Genomic DNA, 26,285 nt, shown 5'->3' on the forward strand with positions numbered 1-26,285 from the left:
AACAAGTTTGTGCTTATTAGGATGCCATGTGTAATTTTGATTTTATATTTTTTTATTATTATCCTACTAAGCATTTGACCCTAAAATGCTAATTGCATAGTAGGATTGTTTTTTTGGCTTAGTTTTTGTCAAAGCTGAGTAGGATAATAATAATAATAATAATAATAATAATAATAATAATAATAATAATAATAATAGTAAAATTCACATGTCATCTTAATTATCAGCATAAACTTGTTGTTAACTTGCTAAAAATGTTAATTACTCTTTTTTTTTTTCAGGTTCAAGGATGAATTTGGAGTTTATTCGAATTCGATGGCTTAATTGCTATCCCAAAATAGTTCAGTGGCCTATTTGTACCTTTTCCTTTTTTTATTTTATATTTAAATAATAAAATTAAAGATGACAATAATCTTATGGTCTAGTGGCACCCGGTTGCACAATAAAAATTATAAACAATTCTAATATCTGAAAGTGTACATTTATTTGATTATAAGATTAGTGCAAAAGTATCACCAATTAATTGAATAATATATGACTCATTTGTCTACAATTATCTTAAAAAAATCGATATTGTAATAAGATTTAAGCAATTTGTTATTACTAAAATAAATATGGAGAAATTTGCCCAAAACAAAAAAATATGGAGAAAAAAAGAAAGAAAGAAAATTTTAAAAAGACATAAGCTATGAAAAAATGAAATTAAATCATTTGATTTAGAACTATTTTGTTCTCATATATGATTTAGGTATTTTTTATTGTAAAATAAATATGTTTCAAATGGAAAAAATTAGGCAGTAGTCTGAAATTAAACATACTTGGAATCAAAACATGAGGAATTTCATTACTACTCTTGTAAATTTGTGTTAGAAAGTAGAAAATATAAAAAATTTAATAATTACAATATTAAAATATGATAATATAATAAGGTCAAATTTTTTCAAATTTTGAAAAACTTTCTTGAATACAATGTTTGTTGTTGAAGTTGTTCTGTTTCTTTCACTGTCACAAATCAATATTTTCAATCCATTTGGAGTATTGTAAAATTGTATGATTTTTCAAAATGAAAGTGTAAGTAAGACAATTATATTGGGCAATTATGTTAATAAATAATTATTATTTTGGTACATTAATTTCGGCCAGTTAGTACATAGAATTAATTCCTTAATTATAATAATATTATACACCTTAGTTAAAATATATATGTATAGAATTATAAATTTGTATAATTTTTCAAAAGAAAAGTGTAAGTAAGACAATTATATCAGAACATTATGTTAATGAATAATTATTATTGGTTTTAACCACAGTTGAAAATAAAATTTTCGAAGTAATTGACATCAAAATTTTGGTAAATAATTTTGTATCTAAATATAAACGAGCATGTCACTTTTAAGTTAAATTTTAAATTGTATTTTTTCTTTGTTGAATTTTTATACATTATATTTTGACAAAAGGTTTTTATTGCAATTTTATTGTATATTCTTACTTATATAGTAATTATAAAAAGATGATTCAACCTGAATTATTAGACAATTGCCCCTATTTTTTATGGAACAACCTTAAGGTTCATTATTCCAAGTTCATTAAACTATATGCTCTTTAAGTAACTATTGTGGTTCACTAAGTTACTACTACGACTTACAGTCACTATTACATATTCAACAACTTACTACTATTAATTCATCAAGGCACTATTGTATTTCAAAATGTCACTATTACAAGTTCATAAGTCATTACTATTAAGTTACTCCTATAAATCCATCATACAATTTTTATTTTTTTGAAGACCATACAGTTTTTCAATATATCAATGTGTATTATTTAAAAAATCTCAAAGAAATATCTTTAAGAATATATTTTTTATACATTGGTTTTATTTGCAAAAAAAAAAAAATGTTTTAAGTGTTAATTGATCAGCTCATCATTTTAATGAACTTGCAACATTGTTAAATATAATAAACATGCAGTCGTATTTGATCCCTTTGAATTTTTAATAAACCTACAATATTAATATATTGAAATAGAGATAATAAAAAATTAATAATAATAATAATAATAATAATAATAATAATAATAATAATAATAATAATAATAATAATAATAATAATAATAATAACTTGTAAATTGAAGTATATCTTCGTGTGAATTGTTTTATCCATCTCATCCTGAAAATACAATAGACATAGCAATATAGAATAAAGTAAAAAGAAGACTAGAGATAAAAAAGACAACACGTAGCCTTTATTATTCATTCTTCACTCCGATATATACACAGGGCAACCATCCAAATTTTAGAAATGGGAAGTGATTTTGTCTCTAGCACAGAAACGAGAAACAGAACATGAAAATAAAAATAGGAAATGAAAAACTAGAGCACGATAATTTAAAAAACATAAGGAACAAAACTTAAAGAAGTAATGCACCAAATGACTAATAAATAAAGGAAAAAGTGTCAAATAGGCCACTGAACTTGTAGCTTTTGTGCAATTGAGCCATTGAACTTAAAAAGCGTGCAATTCAACCATCAAACAAGCAAAATTTGTGCAATTTGACCATTTTTACAAAAAAAATTAATTCAATTTGAGTTAAAAACATTTCAATATTAACTCCCAACTAGTATGGTAGAAGAAAATGTCACTCTTAATACATATATGTTAGTAATATAATTGGATTTTACCATAAATTTTTTGTAAAAATGGTTCAATTGCACAAATTTTTACTTGTTTGATGGTTGAATTGCACACTTTTTAAGTTCAATGGCCCAATTGCACAAAAGCGATAAGTTCAGTGGCCTATTTGACACTTTTTCCATAAATAAATAATAAAATACGGAATACCAATTAGTATTACTATAAAAGATACCTCATTCACCTTATGTTTACATGTAGTGGAGGGGAAACCCCAAACTTAAACAGGGTGCTCTCACTAAAAATCATTCAAATAAGGATCCCTTGACGATCATCGATACTCCACAGAGGACAAGGGAACAAAGAACACCAAAGAGTCACTGGGGTGCTCGCGAAGGGGACAGAGAATACCAAAGAATCGTTGGGGGTGCTCACGAGGGAAACGGAGAACACCAAACCAGCAAGAGGAACAGAGAACACCAAAGAGTTGTTGGGGTGCTCGGGAGGGGAACGAGAGAACACCAAACTAGCGAGGGGAACAGAGAACAACAAAGAATCGCTTGGGTGCTCGCGAGTCAACTTTGCCACAGCATCAGCCACTTTATTTCGCTCCCTAAATATGATGAGCCTAAACTCCACCTCTTCAAATTTAACAGACATCTTTATGCATATATGCTTCGATCAAGAAGGCTAGATTTCCCAACACTTAAGGTTGATCCACTCCCCTTTAAGATTTGCTGGGTAGTCTTTGTGAGAGAACACATGGGTAATTCCTCCACCTCCACAGCCACCAAAGGATAATAGCAAACCTCTCACCCCACTCGCCATTGAAGCCAATGATCTCTTTCTGTCGAAGGTTCCAAGAGAACCCATTCTGCAAAACTCTGAGCTTCTATATCCTTTTCCAATCCTCATTCACCTTATTTTGTTGCTCCACCACTACCTATATATATATATATATATATATATATATATGGAGGGAGGAGTTGAGAGTTGTGAAAATCATATACAAACATGGCATTAGATGGGAAGCCAGAAAACTGGATTGAGTAATTTTAGTTAAAGTACTCCACTTCAAGAACAAGGCAACTCATCTTTGAAGCAGATCGAAGCAGGAATCAATTCCCAGCAACTCTCAGGGAGATATTGTACTTCTCACATGGCTAACTGTTTTCTTGGTGGCCAATACTCTAACCCTTTCTGCAGCAGGGATGATGATTCAATATCTCGAATTCATAGCAAACCACATTGACGAGAATCTAAGCTAATAATATATAATGTTTGAGTCAAACCTATACTCATGAGCACTAACATTCTCATAGCAATTAGCAAAACCAAAACTTTCGTCTGCTTAAAGAGTAGAACTAAGTAGTGAGATCTCAAAGCAGCAATCAGCCCAAGGTTGGGTCAAAGCATTATCAATCCATGAATGTACACAAAACCAATATGAGAACTAATCAAATACTTGAGAGCATTTAACAACTGGAAGAAATTTTCATGAAGCCCCTATAAGTTCAATTCAAAATATTCTAAGCTCCAATAACTCTGCTTAAAAACATTAACAAGTATGCTAAAGTTTTATGAATATACAGCATTTGAGGATAGAACTTTTACCTTGATGACGCAAGGATGCAGTGCAAGGTGAGCAAAGGACTAGTGCAACAGCCAAAATAATGCCCTGTTTTGTAAAAAGGAGAGCACAAAACCACTCATCCAATGATGCTCTCTCTCACCATCACAAGAAACAGACTGCAAGCAAAAGCATGACAAGAATTCCAAAGCCAAGGGAGCAGAAAGCTTTGTTCTAATAAATTGAATGAGATAATATTAAGTACACAACTACATTGCAGCAGCACATAAGTGCAATTTCTTGAGCAGGCTTACATCGGTACATAAACAATCTACTCAGCTACAGCACTAACTTAAGTTTAAAGTTGACAAATTCCAATCTCTCTTCATGTGTGAAAATAAGTTGTAAACTTAGGCACACCAGAAGTGCACCAGAGTTCCAATACATCCATGATTCCCTTGTTTCAGAAATGTCAAAAATAACCCATCTCCAGATGGGTGATGGATCAACCAACACCTAAACTTGTGCATTTAACCAAGGACAATCAACTATGAGGCATCTGACATTCTGGGGTAGGCATCCTCTTGGTCTTCTTATTATTATTATTCTTCTCGGTGAGAGCATTGGCAAAAGCTTCCACAATCCTCTGTTGCGATTCAAGAATCATCTCAGTCCTTTTCATTTCCATTTCCATCTTCATTTCTTCTAATTCCCGAGCCAATTCCATTTTCATCCTCTCCATCTTCAGAAATCCATCTCCCAATGCCTTAATTGCTGTGACCATCTCAGCAATTGGGTCTGCCTTCCTCTTCTCCCCCACCTCTTCTTCCCCACTAACCCTTTTCCCCAAATCAGCAGACTTCTTCCCAAAACAATCTCCTTTTAACATCCTACTAGACCCATAACTAGTGTTAGGGTTAGGGTTAGGGTTTTGGGTTAATATTTCATCAAATTTACTGTAAGGCTTGGCCATGGGAAGTGTTGGAATACGAATCCGAACACCAGTTCCCCCATTAGTCATGGAACCCTGAAAGCTACTTCTTTTATTAGAATTCAGATTGTTTTGGCTATATATATCACCGATGTGTTTGACGCTATTTTGCTTGATATCTTCCGCATCATCCTCGAGCTCCTCCTCATCGGGTGGCGGAGATGCGGCGGCGGCGGCGTTGGTACCTCTTTCCATGGCATCCATGAGCTTGAACAAGACCCAGGAGGAGCAGTAACGGTGGGAGCGAACGCCACCGTATGGGGCGGCGCGTTGAATCTCGGCACGGTATCGTTTCCTGAGCTTCTCCATCTTGTGGCGGCACTGCACGGCGGTCTTGGGAGAATCGACAGGGCATCTAACGGCGACATCGTCGGCGACTTCCTGCCAGTGATTGGCCCGGAGATTACCGCGGCGGAGAGAGTACCACTTGTCCCGATACGCATCGATTAGGGCTATTGTTTCCTCGTGGGACCAGCAGGGCGGAGGAAGGCGGCGAGTGGAGGCAGCTCCAGCGCCAGAGCCAGCGGCGGCGACGGTGACAATAGATAAAGGATTCTCAGGCGGAGTAGCAGAGAGATCCTGATTGGACGGAGAAGACGATGCGGCGGCCATGAAAGGAAATCGAAGATTAGGGATTTGGGGAGGAGGAGAAGGGGGTGGTGGTGGGCGGTGGGCGGTGACATAATGAATGAATGGTGATTTGAGGGGTTAGGTTTAAAGCGTTTGCGGCTGATGTGGAGATCTAGACAGACGGATGAGACCACCGCTAAGGGAGGGGGAGGTGGGGGCGGCTAAAGTGCGCCGTGGGAGGCGGGGAGTTACGCCAACGGAATCAAAACATTTTTTTTTGTTTTTTCTCATCTCATCTGGGCTACCAAAATGGGAGAAAACAAAAAGCTTTGGGAAGCCTATGAAATAGGGGAAAACAAAATTAAAACGGCCTGCCTGCTCCAATTCATGTTCAAAGCTTTTTGCAACAAAAGTAAAAAAGGTGGTAAGTAAAAATGTAAAATACGTAGGTAGGTGGTTGAAATTAATTGTGATTAGTCATAATTGGGAAGCAAGTTATGATTTTTTTTTAAACCAAATAGAAAATATTATTAAATCATAGGATATAGTAAGGAACGAATACAAATGGGGGATCAACGTCCTAGGACTGAGAATTAGACTGAGAGCTTGCAGCTCTTGTTAAGGTGTGAGCTAACAAGTTGGTTTATATCTTAATTAAACGATAAACTAACGATTGGAAATATGACATAGTGTTAAAGCAGTGAGTAACAATGTAACCTACGTGGGACAGATCACGTTGTTTGTGAGTCAATGCTCGTAAGTTATTGAGGTAGCGTCATGGTCTTTTAGCCATGAATGTGCCTCCTTGCAGGACATGATCTCAGCCATATGAGGATATACCGCTCCAAAATCAATTTTCCATTTTTAGCTACAATGAATGTGCTAGTGTTTGTGAGTAGGACCACACCATATGCAGTCGAATCTGGCTAGCTCTACGTTGCATCTACTTGGCAAAAAAGTGAGGTTGGGGGGTCTGGCTCCAAGGATCTTTTCTTACTGATCTGGCAATTTGGATTTTGTCTATGGAGGAGCCATGTTGTATGTAGGGCTTCAGCTTCAATAAGGATAACATTTGAATATGGCGATTTGTTGTTCCAAACCAATTGATTCCGAGCATGCCAAACCGCAGATAATTTAAAAGCAACTTCAATAACCTCATTCTTTGTGGCAGTAGACATCAAGCTTGCAGCCAAGAACTGATCTACGTTACATTTTGTGTCGGCCACTAGTATGAAGACCAGACTCCAGAAATAGCCTCGCACAAGAGTAGAGCAAGAACATTCGTTTCTTCTTCAACGCCACAACCGAGATACGCGTGATCTAAATTTGTACCATTTCTTCGAAGATTAGACCTAGTTGGGATAAATTCTTTGACCATTCGCCAGAGGAAGTTTTTCAAACGTAGAGGAATGCCTAAATTCCATAGAGAATTCCATTCTTTGAAATGGTCAATTAACGTCTTAACCTCTCCCATTAGCAGTCTATAGCCACTTTTGACTGTGTAGTTCCCTCTTATATCCCTTCTCCAGTACTAACTGTCTTATACATCATGGCAAATGGGAACACAGAGGATTTGGTTAATTTCTTCTTCAGTAAAGTTTCTTTGCAAATTCTGAAGATCCCATTCTACTTCTCCTGGATTTATGAGCGAAGAAACTAACATATTTTTTGCTTTAGGTGGTGGGGTTGACGTGAGGTAGGGGTGATCTTTGTCTATCAACCATGGAGTATTCTAGACTTTAGTGCTATGTCTGTTGCCAATCCTAATACCTAAATCGGTCAGCAGGACATCTCTTCCTGCGGGAATATTGCGCCAGCAGAAACTAGGGTTATTACTATTTACTGCTTCCAAAAACGAAGTCTGGGGAAAATATCTTGCTTTGTATACCCTCCCAACTAAACTGTCTAGTGATGTGATAAGGCGCCATCCTTGTTTTGCCAATAGTGCTTTATTGGATTCATTTAGGTTTCTAAACCCCATACCACCCGCTTTCTTTGGTAGACTTAACTTTCGCCAAGCTTGCCAATGGATACCAGTTCCGTTTGAGCCTCTGAATCTCCACCGAAATCTGTTCATAAAAACTTCCTACTCCTAGCAAGTAGATATAAGAAGTGGGAATATACTCATGGTGTAGGTAGGTAGGGCCGCAAGTAGATATAGGAAGTGGGAATATACTCATGGTGTAGGTAGGTAGGGCTTGAGCTACAACTTTAAGGAAAACTACATTTCCTGCTCTGGAGAATAACTTTTTATTCAATCCTCCAATCCTGCTTCTGAGATTATCTTCAATAAATCTAAATATTTGTTGTTTTTGTTGGCCAATGATTGAAGGGACTCCTAAGTATTTTCCAAAATCCCTAGTTTGATTCACGAATAAGTAGCCTGCTAGTGAACCCCTCACATTGTTTGGGGTGTTATTGCTGAAAGAAATCCCTGATTTATGGAAGTTAATAGCATAAATGAAACACTTTTCATAGGATGTGAGAGCAGTTTTGACTTCCCCCGCTTCCTCTTGGGTAGCTTTAAAGAAAAATAGACTATCGTCAGCAAAAAATAGATGGGTAATAGATGGGGTTCCTCTGGCCACACGCAAACCACTAATTCCTCCTCTCTTTTCTACATTATGTAGTAGCATGGAAAGACCCTCAAAACATATGATGAATAGGTATGGTGATAAGGGATCACCCTATCTCAGGCCATAGGAAGGAATTATTGGATTTGACAGATGGCCATTGATGGACACTTTATAACTTACTATATTTACACAAGTATGAGCTTGATCCATTGCTGTAGGAAATCCAATAGAGTCATAATCTTCTGTAGGAAGTTCCATTCCATGCGGTCGTATGCCTTTTTCATGTCAAGTTTCAATGCAGCCCAGCCAGTCCGGCCATCTGTTTTTCGTTTCAAGAAGTACCCTACTTCAACTGCCACAAGTATGTTATCAGTGATTAATCTCATAGGGAGGAAATCACTTTGATTTTCATATACTACTTCACCAATCAAGTCTTTCATCCTATTTGCTATCATTTTGGCCATTATCTTGTAGACAATGTTACACAAGGCCATAGGACGGAGATCAGCTACTGTCTCAGGGTGGGTTTTTTTAGGGATTAAAGTGATGATTGTATCATTCAATCCTGGGGGGGGGGGGAATATTGACTGTTGAGAAAATTTAGAGTGAACCTGGTGACATTAGCTCCTACTAGGCTAAAAAAATTGTTGAAAGAAGCCCGGATTCATCCTGTCATGGCCTGGTGATTTATCAGGATGCATGGAGAAGAGAGCCAATCTTAATTCCTAACCTGTGAACGGAGCAAGTAACGGTTGAGATTGCTGAATCGTAATTCTCTTAGGGGGCGCGAGTAATAGGAGTTTGTCAATATATAAATTACATCCGAATATTAAAAAGGGAAAAGGGTCCAATATGCCCTCAAACTTTACCCAAAAGTGCAATTAAGCCCTAGAACATTCAAAAAATTCAATTAAACACACGAACTTGTCATTTTGGTGCATTTAAACCCATATAACCGGTTGTTCCAGGTGAACAACCGGTCATAATTTTTCCGACGAACATTTCGGCGACGGGAATGTTCATCCCCAACCAACGGTACAAACCAACGGAGAAGACGATCGTTGGTTGGGGATGAACATTCCGGCCGCCGGAATGTTCGTCGGAAAAATTATGACCGGTTGTTCACATGGAACAACCGGTTATATGGGTTTAAATGCACCAAAATGACAAATTCATGTGTTTAATTGAACTTTTTGAATGTTCGAGGGCATAATTGCACTTTTGGGTAAAGTTTGAGGACCTATTTGACCCTTTTCCCTATTAAAAATAACAAAAATAAATTTTCAAAATATGTAAAATTATTTCTTTAAAGTTTTTAAAATAATTTGTATTACGTTTATAATCGAATAGAAATTATATTACGTAAAAATTTGAAATAAAATAACTCGTGTTACATAACAATTCGAATTGTAAAATTAAAACTTAATTAAACTTTGAAAATTCAAAGTAAATGAAATCATTAAAAATAAACAAAGTACAAATTTAAAGATATTGAAATCATTCAGATTAATAAAATTACAAATTCAAAGACATAAATTACATTAGAAATTCAAATAAATTTAATCATTTATTTCATCTTTACCAAAACAATTTCATATATCTTCAATCAAGTCTTATTTTAGTTGATGATTTGTTGGCGTATTACGAATCCTTGCATAATTTTTAAATATACTCCTCATTTTGAATGGAGTGGCCTTCTGTATTTTCAAGCATTTATACATTAAAATTCACACTTTCTTTATTCGTATAATCAAAATCACCAGCATATGATTTTCATTCATCATATAGAATCATATTGTGAGTGATTATACATGCTCTCGTAATTTGTCCAAGTATTTCCTTACACCTCATGTGTGTTGGGCTATAAGTGATAGCAAATCGTACTTGGAGCATTTCAAATGTTCTTTCTATGTTTTATTTTTTGCACCTTTTTGTTTATTTGCAAATAATTTGTGTTTTGCACTTTGAGGTAACGTGATTGACTTCACAAAAGCTGCATAACTTAGATATATTCCATCTACCAAGTAATAATCCAATTTGTAATGGTTACCATTAAAAAAGAAGTTTACTTGAGGTGTTTTACCTTCCAAGACCTTCAGGAAGACTATAAAGCGGTCCAACATATTGATATTGTTTAATGTACTTGCGAGACATAATAAAGCATGACATATCTTCAAATTTGTAAAAGCACAACTTCAAGTATAATGGTTGGGTACTCATGATCTCCTCTAATATATTGCCATGCCATGTCATTGGGCAATTTCTCTATTCCCTGTGCATGCAATTGATACTCTCTAACATACTTGGGAACCCCGTCATTCTCCAATTTGCATTAGCCTTTATACATCTACAACATTCAGTATTCTCAAACTCTACCCCAAACACATCATTTATAGCTTGAACAAATCTCTTCATACAAATTGTTGTAGTGGTCTCACCCATTCATACACTAGTGGATCCAGCATGGGGGCAGTGGGGGCAACTGCCCCCACTCACCCCACCCCCACTCCATATATAGCCTTTGTATGTATATATGTATATATAGTACATGTTTTAGTATAAATATTTAAAAACAGATACAATTAACAATAGATCCGTTAGACTAGGCGGTTGATGCGTGTATCACTTGCATGGATATATATATATATATATATATATATATATATATATATATATATATATATATATATATATATATATATAATTTTTTATATTAATAATGAGATGTGTAATTTATAATGTGTTTTCTATTTGAATTACTTTATCAAATTAATTATGTTTCATATATTGTTATGAATATTTTTATACAGTTTTGATATATTTTATTTTTTCGGAGAGAGGAATCGGCATAATAAAGTAGGAAAATTTACTGAAGAAGTGCGGGAAATAAGTATAAAACGAAGAGCTTCTTCGAAATTTTAAACCTTGACGTGGTGGAAGTCATCAGTTTGAGCATGATTATCCCCAAGTCCAATGTGAGTTTTTCTAGTTGGATTTGCCCCCCCGCTGTGATTCAATGAGAATGGATAAGAGGATCGTGGGATTGACGTGAGGGAGCAGGGATGGCTATGCCTATATCTAACAATATTTATTATTATACGGAGTATTTCTTAAGTGCTTTTTTAAACTATCTCTTTAGTATTAATGTTTCGCCCCCACTGGAAGAATTTTCTGGCTCCGCCACTGCATTCATACATACTTATTTACAATATCTGTAGTACATTTTTGTAATGGTGTTAAGCTTTGTCTACCAGTGAAATCTATAATACTTTTAAAATAGAGTTAATACCAGCCAAGGTCCCTCGAGTTTGGTGGTTTCGCCAGCTATAGTCCTAAACTTTGATTTCGAATTTTAAAGTTCTTCGAATTACATTTTTTTTACCTTCTGCGGTCCTTTCGTTACTATCAAACGTTTGCACCGTGAATTCCATGGGCAAAATGGTACTTTCCTCAATAACAACGGGAAAAAAAATTAAAATAACTTGAATTTGAATACAGAAATTAAAATCGCGAAGCCAACTAAAATCCCTAAACCTAATTGCGAAACCAACGAAGAACCCTAATCCCTAATTGCGAATCCCAAAAAAAAACAAATTGAACAAGAAATCTTCAACTTTCTGAGCAAGACATCGACTTTGTTGGACTCTAGACGAACAAGGGTTATACAGTTCAAGCTCATGGAAGGTATGTGAACTACTACCGAACTAATTTATAGATAATGCATTTATGTTTTAGGGTTTTGCATATGGAAAGCTATTGGTATGTATGATTCATGTCGATGAAGTGTATATGTGTGCTATAAATGTAAATAGAAACCCCAATAGTGTTCGTATTTGTATATTGGACTAGGTGAAAAGCTATTGCTGTCTGGGACCACTGTTCTGTAAAAATGTATTGATATAGCTGTTTTCATGTTGTTTTTTAAAGTCAAAAGCATACATCTGTCTTGTTTAATGTGAAAAGTAGAAAAGCATATTGGAGTTGTATTATATTGGGGAACATGTAGTTGTTGTCTGGGGACCACTTGTGTTAAAGCTTTATATTGTGATAATTTGATTGTTTAACAGATAGGGACCACATGTGTGTTGTTTTAAGTCTGTTGTTTTAGGCATGGGGACCACTTGGTTGGGTTTTAGGAAACCAGAGGTGTTAATGCTTTATTCTAGGGAAATCAGTTAGGAATTAAACAGTTTTCTTCTTATATTTTGCTATTTGTTAATGCTATTTATATTCTGCTATTTGTATTGGTTGACAGATAGTGGTGGTTTTAAATTGATTTTACTTACTGGTGGGATGATAAAGAAAAGTCCTGAAAGTAGTTATGTTGGAGGGGTTATTAGTTCTTTCACAAATATGGATGCTACTGTTGAACTTAGAGTGCAAGGTAATGCAGATTTAGAGAGAAATTTTTCAGATGAGGGTAGTGATAAGGATAGTGATATGGAAGAAGAAAAAGAATACAATCTACCAACATTCAAAGGTAAAAGTGAGCAATCTTCACCAAAATTCTGCCTTGGCTTAACATTTGGATCTAAGCAAGATTTTAAGGATGCAATTTATAACTATGCAATGTGTAATGGGAAGGAGATACTGTATGCCAAAAATGACAAGGTCAGATGTGTTGTTGAGTGTAACGAGGTAGGATGTCCTTGGAAGATTACTCTTAGGAAACAAGCTGCAAAAAATTACTGGAGGATTACAACAATAAATGATAAACATGATGGGTGTTGTTGGAATAACACAAACTACATGATTAATTCCACTACAATTGTAAAAAGGTGGAAGACTGAAGTGGCTTCAAATTCCAATTGGACTCCCTCTGAATTTCTGAAAAAGGTTTCAACAACAGATGGAATAACAATCTCAAAGCGGCAAGCATATAGGGCAATGAAGAAGGCAAGGGCTGCTATTTATGGTGAGGAAGAAGAATGTTTTAATAAATTATGGAGTTATTGCAAGGAGATTCAGAGGACTAATAAAGGAAGCTCATGTTATGTGAAATTGGGTGAACTGTTATATGAAGGGTGATAAGCCTCCGAGATACCCTTAAATCAAGTACATTTTAGGGTGTTTTGTCACGTCTATAGCATCCTTACATGATGAATTATGCTCATAAATGCTTGAAAATCACTAACCAACACACAAAAGTTACTTTTAGCCTAAATGAGGTGAAACAGGAGCCCCGGAAGCAAATAGGAGCAAAAGTTGAGCTTAAAGAGCGAACCAGGCAAGATCGGAGCCCCGGAGGACCCAACAGGATGGCCACACGCGTGTGAGCATGCGTGGAAATAATCCAGTAGCCTCCCACGCACACTCACACGCGTGTGAGCAGGCGTGGAGACTGCATTGCGCGGAAATGTTGCTAGGGTTGTTTTTCGGAGACTATTTAAACCCCTTTGATAGATTTTTAGAGGAGGTTCCCAGAAATTTAGTTTCGCTTTCCTTAGTTTTTCCTTTGGAGAACTTTCTCCATTTTCTTAGACTTTCATTTCTTAGTTTAGATAAATCTCCATTGTAGCAAGACAACAAGCTTGGATTGAAGGATTACTTCACTCTAGGTGATCTCTATTTCATTTCTATTATATTTTGTTATTTTGTTCTTGGATTAAATTAGCTTTTGTCTTGAATTTCATATCATGAGTGGCTAGTTTAATCTAGGGATTTGGATTGTGTGATTGTATGATGCTAGTGTGATGATCTTATCTCTATTTTGGATCTAAATGCTTAGATTGTTGGATTATCTATTCTTGTCTATTGATTGTTGTTTTTGTTAGGAACATCATGTAATAGGTTTTGATGATACCAACTGTTAAGTAAGAATCCCCAAGTCTCGATACATAGGTAAAACAATGTAAGTTCGATAAGTAAACTAAGAGCGAAAATACAACCGGGTAATTTGAGCTCAACTCGGGAAATATTTAAGCTTAAGGTAAACTTGTTTGAACAACTTAGAAGTTTTCGTGTTGTAAGCAAACAGATAGATCAGAAGCAGGCACGAGACAACTCTGGAGGAATAAGGGTCTACGAGACATCAACTAAGTCTCGAGACACAAGCCAAGTTCGAGAGGTAAGGACCTCTCGATATACCTATCGAGTTCGAGACGTAAAGAATATTCGAGAGATAGACCTCTCGATACAAGGGATTGAAACAACAAGTGGTCGAGATATCTGTTATGGTCTCGATAAACTGGCACTTCTCCAAGAGGCTGAATGTTAGTCAACATGTGCAGATAAAATACTCTAAGTTTGGAGAAGAAGAATATCATGGAGATAAAATATTGAAGAGGTGCTGAGCGGGAGGTTTCAAAATGGACGGAAGTGGATGACACGTCAGACCTCCACCACAAACGGTCAAGAAGTGCACCAATCCTGAAGTGGTCAGATTCCCCAAACAAGGAATGATGGGAACATAAAAAGAGTAACTTTATCCAAAAGTAGCAAGTGAAACATGAACTCAAGAAAGTGGAATATGGAATATTCACTACAAAACAAAAGGCTCAAGTTACAAGACCACTACTCCATGAAAAATGCTGAAATTGTGCAAAGACCCATGTTCGGCATGGGAGACCAATTTCAAACGAATAGTTTTCCCTCCAACGGAACTATTCTTCTACTCTCATATATAAGGACGTAAAGACACAGAAGAAAAAGGGGGGTTCTAGCGAAAGAGGTTAACAAGAGGTGTCTGATAAAAACGTTCCAGTGCAAAGTGCTTAACTTGGAATATCATCCTGATATTCAATACAGCGAGAGAACACATCTTAGTGTTCGAAGAGAGTTACAAAGCTAAACTGTCATACATCCAGAAGGTGACCAAAGCTGCACTACATCAAAGTTGATCTAACGATAGCTTGTGGTCAGATTGGAGATTGTTACATTCAACTGTGACTATCAACAACGTCTTGCTTTGGATTAAGCAAGGGAGGTGGAGTATCCTGGCTGCTGTCCGAGCGAAAGAAACCTGAGGCTTGACGCGGGCTTGGTGATCAAAGGTCAAGTGCTCGAGAGGTGGAGTAACTGGAAGCGGGGAGAAAAACNGTTTTTCTCCCCGCTTCCAGTTACTCCACCTCTCGAGCACTTGACCTTTGATCACCAAGCCCGCGTCAAGCCTCAGGTTTCTTTCGCTCGGACAGCAGCCAGGATACTCCACCTCCCTTGCTTAATCCAAAGCAAGACGTTGTTGATAGTCACAGTTGAATGTAACAATCTCCAATCTGACCACAAGCTATCGTTAGATCAACTTTGATGTAGTGCAGCTTTGGTCACCTTCTGGATGTATGACAGTTTAGCTTTGTAACTCTCTTCGAACACTAAGATGTGTTCTCTCGCTGTATTGAATATCAGGATGATATTCCAAGTTAAGCACTTTGCACTGGAACGTTTTTATCAGACACCTCTTGTTAACCTCTTTCGCTAGAACCCCCCTTTTTCTTCTGTGTCTTTACGTCCTTATATATGAGAGTAGAAGAATAGTTCCGTTGGAGGGAAAACTATTCGTTTGAAATTGGTCTCCCATGCCGAACATGGGTCTTTGCACAATTTCAGCATTTTTCATGGAGTAGTGGTCTTGTAACTTGAGCCTTTTGTTTTGTAGTGAATATTCCATATTCCACTTTCTTGAGTTCATGTTTCACTTGCTACTTTTGGATAAAGTTACTCTTTTTATGTTCCCATCATTCCTTGTTTGGGGAATCTGACCACTTCAGGATTGGTGCACTTCTTGACCGTTTGTGGTGGAGGTCTGACGTGTCATCCACTTCCGTCCATTTTGAAACCTCCCGCTCAGCACCTCTTCAATATTTTATCTCCATGATATTCTTCTTCTCCAAACTTAGAGTATTTTATCTGCACATGTTGACTAACATTCAGCCTCTTGGAGAAGTGCCGGTTTATCGAGACCATAAAAGATGTCTCGACCACTTGATGTTTCAATCCCATGTATCGAGAGGTCTATCTCTCGAATATTCTTTACGTCTCGAACTCGATAGGTATATCGAGAGGTCTTACCTCTCGAACTTGGCTTGTGTCTCGAGACTTAGTTGATGTCTCGTAGACCCTTATTCCTCCAGAGTTGTCTCGTGCCTGCTTCTGATCTATCTGTTTGCTTACAACACGAAAACTTCTAAGTTGTTCAAACAAGTTTACCTTAAGCTTAAATATTTCCCGAGTTGAGCTCAAATTACCCGGTTGTATTTCGCTCTTAGTTAACACATCTTAGTGTTCGAAGAGAGTTACAAAGCTAAACTGTCATACATCCAGAAGGTGACCAAAGCTGCACTACATCAAAGTTGATCTAACGATAGCTTGTGGTCAGATTGGAGATTGTTACATTCAACTGTGACTATCAACAACGTCTTGCTTTGGATTAAGCAAGGGAGGTGGAGTATCCTGGCTGCTGTCCGAGCGAAAGAAACCTGAGGCTTGACGCGGGCTTGGTGATCAAAGGTCAAGTGCTCGAGAGGTGGAGTAACTGGAAGCGGGGAGAAAAACCTGAGGAGAGGCGGAGTAACCTGGCTGCTGTCCGAGCGAAAGAAACCTGAGGCTTGACGCGGGCTTGGTGATCAAAGGTCAAGTGCTCGAGAGGTGGAGTAACTGGAAGCGGGGCGAAAAACCTGAGGCTTGAGGCGGGCTTGGTGATCAAAGCTCAAGCGCTCGTTATTGTACTAAAAATGGAAGTTTTTAGTGCAATCCTTCCAGGGAGTTTCTGGAAGAAGAGTGGAAGTAGGCGGGTTGGCCGAACCACTTAAAAATCTCTCTTGCATTTACTTACTGTTTTACCTCTCGCTAACTTCTCGATTGCACTGCATATAATCACACCTCTCGAACTAACCCAAACTCGTGCTAACTAAAAAGGGGATAATATTTCCGCTGCGCATAAAAATTTGTCTTCACCTCGTGAGGTATCGAACCTAAACATCCTAAGTTCAATACACACGAGAGGTCGAAAAAGAAGCGGGGCGAAAAACCTGAGGCTTGAGGCGGGCTTCGTGTATCAAAGCTCAAGCGCTCGATATTGTACTAAAAAGGGAAGTTTTTAGTGCAATCCTTCCAGGGAGTTTCTGGAAGAAGAGTGGACGTAGGCGGGTTGGCCGAACCACTTAAAAATCTCTCTTGCATTTACTTACTGTTTTTATCTCTNAAAAGGGGATAATATTTCCGCTGCGCATAAAAATTTGTCTTCACCTCGTGAGGTATCGAACCTAAACATCCTAAGTTCAATACACACGAGAGGTCGAAAAAGATTTGCAAAATCTTATACAAGTCTATTCACCCCCCCCTCTAGACTTGTACCCCATCCCCTTGGGACCAACAATTGGTATCAGAGCAAGTTCTCTGATCGATATAAACCTTGTTTATATTGCCTAGAGATCCTTCTTTGAAAAATCCTTTAAAAGTTTCAAAGCACGAGATAATTTTCTAATATGGATAGCATGTTGTCGAGACATCTTCTCTTTGATCTTAGCAGGTTCGATGACTGGAAAACACGCATGCTTGCGTATCTATCAGCCCTCCATGATGAGATGGCCGAAGTTATAACATCTGGACCAGTCAAGATCATGATGGTAAACACGACTGCTGAGCAAACCAGAGATACACCAAAGTATGTCCCCAACCTAGGGAAGAATGGACAAGTGATGATAGGAAGAGAAACAACTTGGACAACATTGCCAAGGACATTCTCTTCAGAGCTATAGACGAAACCATCTTTCAAAAGTAAGAAAGTGCAAAACGCAAAAGACGCTAACTTCTCGATTGCACTGCATATAATCACACCTCTCGAACTAACCCAAACTCGTGCTAACTGAAAAGGGGATAATATTTCCGCTGCGCATAAAAATTTGTCTTCACCTCGTGAGGTATCGAACCTAAACATCCTAAGTTCAATACACACGAGAGGTCGAAAAAGATTTGCAAAATCTTATACAAGTCTATTCACCCCCCCCTCTAGACTTGTACCCCATCCCCTTGGGACCAACAATTGGTATCAGAGCAAGTTCTCTGATCGATATAAACCTTTGTTTATATTGCCTAGAGATCCTTCTTTGAAAAATCTTTTTAAAGTTTTCAAAGCACGAGATAATTCTTCTAATATGGATAGCATGTTGTCGAGACATCTTCTCTTTGATCTTAGCAGGTTCGATGACTGGAAAACACGCATGCTTGCGTATCTATCAGCCCTCCATGATGAGATGGCCGAAGTTATAACATCTGGACCAGTCAAGATCATGATGGTAAACACGGCTGCTGAGCAAACCAGAGATACACCAAAGTATGTCCCCAAACCTAGGGAAGAATGGACAAGTGATGATAGGAAGAGAAACAACTTGGACAACATTGCCAAGGATATTCTCTTCAGAGCTATAGACGAAACCATCTTTCCAAAAGTAAGAAAGTGCAAAACGGCGAAAGAGGTATGGGATACTTTGATGTTAATTGGTGAAGGTGACGAACAGGAAAAGGAAAACAAGCTCACCGTGGCCATGAAGAAGTTCGAGGACTTCAAGATGAAGCCAGGGGAGAGCATCGACAGCATGGAATCTCGTTTCATGAAGCTATCAATAGAGATCAGTGATCTCGAGAAGGAGATTCCACAAAAGGAGCTAAACCTGAAGGTCTTACGAGGCCTTACCAAGGAGTGGGAAATGAAGGTGATCACAATGCGTGATCACAGGGATTTGAAGAACACCACAACCGACCAACTATTCAGAGATCTCAAAGCCTTCGAATTTGAGATGTTTCCAAGAGATGAGGACGTGGTGGACAGACGGAATGTGGCACTGGTTGCGGACCAACCAACCACCTCCTCAAGGTCAGATCCTAATCCCACTGATTTTTTATCTGACGAACAGTTTGCTTTCTTCATAAGAAAATTCAGGAAGTTCATGAAGAAGACACCGGAAAGCAATACAAGTTCACCTTCCTCCTCAAGAAGGAAAAATGAGAAATACACATCCAGAGGAATGGAGGAAGAAGATCAAGGTCTATGCTACAACTGTAGGAGACCGGGGCACTTCAAGGCTGACTGTCCTTACCCTAAGGTAAGCAAGTATCAAGGCCTAGAATGTAGGAACTCCAGGAGAAAGGAGGAACCTAAAGAGAAGCCAGCACAAAGTGGCTTCAAGGGAGATACAAAGAAACATCTGCGCAGAAAGGCGCTTGTTGCTGAGGAACTCGAGAGAACAATCGAGGAGTCCGAGACGTCGAGCTCCAGTGAAAGCAGCAGCAGCTCAGAGGATGAGAGGGGGCTCATCTGCTTATACACCGAGGAAGAAGAGAATCAATGCCTAATGGCCATTGACAATGAGGTAACCTCTACTTCCACATCTCGCTGCTCTACTTCTACCTCTCGTTGTTCTTCTTTCAGAAGCGATGAAGATCCCTTTGAGATGCTTGAAACATTTAAAAGGGATCTCGCAGTCGCTAACAGCACTCATGCCAAAATCAGGGAAGAAAACAGCAAGCTAACCGCTGAAAGAGATATGCTTAAGAACGTCTCGAAAGAGAATTCGGAGCTAACTCTCAAAGTAAGTGAGTTAGAAGCTAAAATAATCCAACTAACTGAAGAGTGCAAAACTCGAGAGATCACAGAAAATGATCTTAGAAAGGTTATAGCATCATACTCTAATTCCTCCAAAGCTATGGAGAAAATGGTGAATGATCACAGACCTACAAGTGATAGAACCGGTCTAGGGTTCCATCGAGACCATCTCTCGAGAAATAAACAGACCAACGGTTTGGGAACTTCAAGAAATGGAGGATCTCAACCCAAACCAAATAAAGGTCATAAAGGACCAACAGAAAAGACCAGAGTAGCTATTCATAAACCGTCCCTATACACCAGCAATGGAAAGTATAGGAAAGCTACGAAGAATGGCCGGGTAAACAATATCGAGAGATCACCTTGCTATCTCTCGCAAGGCCATTCCAAGTACAAAAAGAGCTACATTCCATATAATGCGCCTCAAGGCAAATATGGAAGGTCTGAGATCCACATAGTTAGGAACTCACGGATGGAGAAAGGCAGACTCTATCCATCTAGTGAGAATTGGTCATCGAATCACAATTTCTGGAAGAAACCTCACTTTCAGCTATTTCACATGACCAAACAGCGTATGAAAGGCATGGTGCATAAGCCGGTCGAAAAGTCTCTACCTAAGTTGATTTATGCACCAAAGAGGCCTAAAACCTTTGCTAGCATTCCTTATAATTATCAAACGTACAATGGCTACATTGCGCCTAGGCCTGGAATAATGGGCACAAGGTATAAATGGATGCCTAAACTCACTAACCCACCAGGACCCAAAGTTTGGGTACCTAAACTTGCTTAATTTCCTTGCAGGACACCAGGGACGTGTGGTTCATTGACAGTGGATGTTCGAGACATATGACGGGAAATCTAACACTGCTAGAGAACATCCAACCTATCGAAGGTCCCTTGGTGACATTTGGCGACAACGAGAAGAAGGGACGCACAAAAGCTGTTGGTGAAATTCAAAAGAATGAGCTGGTTATTAAGGGAGTATCCTACGTTGAAGGGCTCAAGTTCAATCTCCTTAGTACAAGCCAGTTCTGTGACAAGGGCTACAAGGTTGTCTTCACCAAAAGCAAATGCCAGATTATGAGCGAGGAATCTCTCGAAGTCGTCTTGGAAGCAGCAAGGAAAGGAAACATGTACATAGTGGATTGGAGGTCTGCAAAACCATCCCTATGTATGCTAGCAAGGAGCAAGGAAGATTTATGCTGGGATTGGCATAGTAAGCTTAGTCATCTGAACTTCAAGACTATCAACAAGCTTACTAAGAGGAACTTAGTGGAAGGACTGCCCAAAGTGACGTTTCGAAAGGATAAAATTTGTGAGGCATGTCAACGTTGCAAACAGATCAAATCCTCTTTCAAGAGCAAAGCCGAGACATCATCCACTAGACCATTAAGTCTTCTTCACATGGACTTATTTGGCCCAGTGGATCCACCCAGCATAAAGGGAAAGAAGTACACTCTTGTGGTAGTAGATGACTACACAAGATTCACATGGACCGTGTTCTTAACCAAGAAAAGTGAGACAAAAATTGTCCTGCCAAATCTCTTGAAGCAAGTTCAAGTTGAAAAGGATGTCTCGATACTAAAGATCCGGTCAGATCAAGGTGGAGAGTTCATAAATCAAGTAATCGAGAGCTACTGCAACGAGAACGGGATTCATCATCAACTGTCAGCTGCTCGAACGCCTCAACAGAACGGGGTTGCTGAAAGAAGGAATAGAACTCTCAAAGAAGCCGCAAGGACCATGCTCTCACAAGCCAACATATCACAAGGATTTTGGGCAGAAGCAATCAACACAGCGTGCTATACCCAAAATCGGTCCTTGATCGTGAAAGGAGTTGGAAAGACTCCATATGAGTTGTGGAATGAAAGAAAACCGAATGTAAGCCACTTCCACACATTCGGGTGCAAATGCTATATCCACAACAATGGGAAGGCTCAACGAAGAACTTTTGAAGAAAAGGCAGATGATGGAGTATTTCTAGGATACTCATCAACAAGCAAAGCATTCAGAGTCTTCAACAAGCGGAGTTTAGTGGTTGAAGAGTCCATACATGTTACCTTTGATGAAAGGGCATCGACAGATCAACCATCAAAGACAACGGAAGCAGCTGAGGAAGATCAGCCAGAGTCTATCGAGAGATCAAACTTACCTCTCGAAGACAAGCAGTCTATAGTTCGAGACGTAGCGGAACTCCAGTCAGAATCAGATGATGAAGAGTCTACCAAGAAGAAAGCTCCTGACTCAGTTGATCAAATCCAGATCATAGATGTTCAACCCACATCTCAACCTTCAATGGAAGTATCAACTGAGGAGCCACAACCCGACCTAAGATGGCTGAGAAATCACCCTGCTGATCAAGTGATTGGAGATGTACGTGACAGAGTTCGAACCAGATCAGCATACAGAGAAAGCATGTTTGCTTGCTTTCTATCTCAAATAGAGCCTAAGGTGATCGATGAGGCTCTATGTGATCCAGATTGGGTGCAAGCCATGCAAGAGGAACTTCATCAGTTTGAACGGAACGATGTTTGGGAACTAGTTCCGAGACCTCATCATCAGAATGTCATTGGTACAAAGTGGGTTTTCAGAAACAAGATGAATGAGGATGGAGTTATTGTTAGGAACAAGGCCAGACTTGTTGCCAAAGGCTACTGTCAGGAGGAAGGAATAGATTTTGATGAAACCTTCGCTCCAGTGGCACGTCTCGAAGCCATACGCATCTTTCTCGCATATGCCGCCTTCAAAGACTTTAAGGTATATCAAATGGATGTCAAGAGCGCTTTTCTGAACGGACTTCTCGAAGAAGAGGTGTACGTTGAACAACCTCCGGGTTTCTTGAAGGACGTGGGAGCTGACAAAGTATACAAATTAAAGAAGGCACTTTACGGCTTAAAACAAGCTCCGAGAGCTTGGTATGATACCTTATCCTCTTTTCTACTTCAGTGTGGGTTCACCAAAGGCCTAGTGGACAAAACATTGTTTAGAATTAAGGACGGGGATCACATCTTATTGGTGCAAATCTATGTGGACGATATCATTTTTGGAAGCACCAATCCAGACTTGTGCGAGAAGTTCTCCAGGTTGATGAAAGGAAAGTTCGAGATGAGCATGATGGGAGAGCTAAACTACTTCCTTGGATTACAAGTGAGACAGCTTAAGGAAGGTATCTTCATCAATCAGGAGAAATACACCAAGGATCTGCTCAGAAAATACAATATAGAAGGGAAATCCTCAGTCAAAGTACCCATGGGAACCTCTCTACGTATCGATGTCGACAGTGAAGGTCGAGAGGTCGATCAGACTACTTATCGAGGTATCATCGGATCTCTTCTCTATTTAACTGCTAGTAGACCAGATATATCCTTTGCAGTAGGTGTATGTGCTAGGTTTCAGGCAAGTCCTAAGGAAAGTCACTTAAATGCATCTAAAAGGATTCTCAGATATCTCAAAGGTACGCAAAGTGTTGGACTTTGGTATTCGAGAGGTGGATCTTTCGAACTTATGGGTTATTCAGATGCGGACTTTGCCGGCTGTAAGATAGATCGAAAAAGCACATCAGGGACATGTCAGTTTCTAGGTGGAAGACTTGTCTCATGGTTTAGCAAGAAACAGCATTCGATAGCTACAAGCACCGCTGAGGCAGAGTATGTAGCAGCTGGAAGTTGCTGTGCTCAGGTTTTATGGATGAAGCAACAATTACTGGATTATGGGGTTGAGTGTAAGGAGGTTAAGATCATGTGTGACAATACAAGTGCTATTGCCATCACCCACAATCCAGTGTTACATTCTAGAACAAAGCATATTGATATTAAGTATCACTTCATCCGAGACCATGTTGAGAAAAAGGACATTATTTTGGAATATGTTGCAACGGAGGAGCAACTAGCAGATATTTTCACAAAAGCGTTATGTGAAAATAGATTCTCTCAACTAAGGTTAGAATTGGGAATGATAGAATTGGGATGAATGGTCAAATCTTATCTTCTTGTATTTAGTGCCATGAACTGTTTCGCATGTGAGGGGCGGTTTCATCAACTTTATGGCAGCTTTGGAGTTACACAAGCATTGAATGGTCATTCATATTGCATCCCGTGACTCAAAAGTGATAACCTTATTGGGCTATAAATAAGAGGGTTTCTTTCAGAAGTTCATATCATCAACTTCCCATGGAGAAAAAGAAAGGAAAAGATGATGTTCCCTTCTTTTATAGAGGAAAGAAACCGGCAGTCAAGTCCAAAGATTTTCAAGGAGAAAACTATCCAGAATCAACGATGGGTGAACAGATTGCGGAGCTTCCTGATAATCCAAGCAAGAATCCTATTCCCATCCAAGGTGAATGGATCCCCAAACACGAGGAGATCCACAACGATGGGATACTGGAATCGGGAAGAGAGTCTTGCACAAGAGGGACTCCTACTGCTGCACATTCTGGAAAAGGGCCTTCCTCAACCAAATGGAGAACCAAGGGAAATGGAGAGGAAGACCAGATGGGACTTTCTGAGGTCAGCAGCAGTCAAAGGGGTGATCATACCTAATCCAAAGACCTTAAGAGGATTAGCGATGAAGATGGTCACTCCCAACTACAGTAAGCAGCTCCGGAGAGAAGAACAAGAAAAGGGAATAGCCACCCCTAGTTCTGTTATTAGACAAATAGGACTTTAGATGGCTAGTTCCTGCTTTAACGATAGATTCCTATTAGGCTGACCAAGGCCAAACAAAAGTTTCTAGGGAATCTAATAGGATATTGATTCATATGTAATGTATCTGGAAATCACTAAATGAACTTAAGGATATGTTCCAAGTGATATCTTTTAGATGAATCAAACTTGTTTCTCTCGCAATCTGTGTTCGAAAGGTAGTTCGAGAGGTCACCCGATCAGTTTGTCTATATACGTTATGTCTCGAAGAAGGGTAGTTCGAGAGGTCACTTCGAAAGATAACAAACTGATATCTCTGAACGGAGGAATAAGGAGGGTTAGGGATCAATCACTCAGGGGGAAGATCCTTAACCAGATCAAGACGGAGGAATAAGGAGGTTTAGGGATCAATCACTCAGGGGGAAGATCCTTAAACTCATGTGGAAGACAATTCACCTTCGAGAGGTGAATCTGATATATGAGGGGAAACGGCTAACTTTGGATATTAATGCTAGCCACGTGGTCATCGGTTACTGACGGTTTTCCGCACTTAAGGGCATTATCTTGATTAATGGGAGCATGCCTGTATAAACATCTCATTATATCTCACTATCCAAAAACCGCATTATACTTTACCAAAATACCCTTACCATATCCTACATACATAACCGTTATTAGGGGTATTTCTGACCTTTTACTTCTTTGAAATTAACCGGTATCTTTCTTCGGATCAAATATTCAACCCTACCCATATATCCAACCCGAATCCACATGATATAAAAGCCAAATCCTTCTTCTTTACCCGGATTCAAGCTAAAACCGTTTACCCAAAATCCCCAAATACTAAACGCAGTACACATTCCCTCCAAAACATCTAACCTTCATCAATGGCGTCCGAATCCTCTACATCAACCTCATCTTCCGACGCATATCAGAGGGAGTTGCTACACATTCGCTCTCAGATCAAACAAGTCAAGGCGGGGAGTATCCTTGACAGAAATGGCTTCATCACCAACTCCCCTAATCCAAAAATGGCGGAAAAAGTCCTGAAGAAGTTTGAGAAAGCAGGACTGATGAAATACATGACGCACGACTACGGGACCGTTCACCCCCTCGACTTCACAGAATGGTTCGCAAATGCCAAGGTCACGAAGGGTAAAATCGAAAGCCGCTTTAATGATTTTCCCATCACAACATCTGTAGGTGACCTCAGAGCGGCATTTGATTTCGCGTCATCGGAGGAAGCAGTCAAGCATCTATCGGATTACGACTTGGACAAGCAAGCCTTCTGGGAGAAAATCCGACTAGCGACTGCACCACCCAGAGCATCCTCTGCCCTCCGCAAGTACCACCTAAAGGAGAGGTTTGCTCTCGCTGCCGACCTAATCATGAAGTTTGTGCTCGGCAAGGTGTCCGGAACTGACGAGGTTAGTCTAGACCTCCTCAAAATCCTCCATGCCATTTGGAACAACAACAAGCTGGACTGGGCACATATTATCTTCAACTTCCTCCAACAGCAAGTGATGCGCTCAGTCTCCAACGCCAACCTGTCGATCAGTAAAAAGGTTGGTTTCGGCTTTGTTGTGCAATTTCTCCTAAGCCTGAAGGGCTTTGAATTGAGGGAAGGAAAAGAGATTCATCGAAATACCTATATGGGTAGGACGAAATCTCTAGTCCCCAAAACTAAAGGTGTTAAGGCTGCACCTTCTCCCTCACAGCCAAAAGGAAGGGGCAAAAGGAAAGCCCAAACCGAGGAAAAGAATTCTGAT

The 26,285-nt window shown here is 39.0% G+C and overlaps 1 protein-coding gene across 1 annotated transcript; it reads right to left on the reverse strand.

Moving 5' to 3' along the window:
- Positions 1 to 4,394: 4,394 nt before the first annotated feature.
- On the reverse strand, positions 4,395 to 6,066 carry LOC116030581 (trihelix transcription factor ASIL2-like). Its single transcript, XM_031272883.1, has one exon. The coding sequence runs from the start codon at positions 5,801 to 5,803 to the stop codon at positions 4,745 to 4,747; it is 1,059 nt and encodes a 352-aa protein (XP_031128743.1). The 5' UTR covers positions 5,804 to 6,066; the 3' UTR covers positions 4,395 to 4,744.
- Between the last annotated feature and the right edge of the window lie 20,219 nt (positions 6,067 to 26,285).

This window comes from Ipomoea triloba, chromosome 9 (genome assembly GCF_003576645.1).
Source record: "Ipomoea triloba cultivar NCNSP0323 chromosome 9, ASM357664v1".
Taxonomy (NCBI): domain Eukaryota; kingdom Viridiplantae; phylum Streptophyta; class Magnoliopsida; order Solanales; family Convolvulaceae; genus Ipomoea; species Ipomoea triloba.

Excerpts from the sequence above, each read along its gene's own strand:
- LOC116030581 (XM_031272883.1), bottom strand. The coding sequence starts at position 5,803 with ATGGCCGCCGCATCGTCTTCTCCGTCCAATCAGGATCTCTCTGCTACT.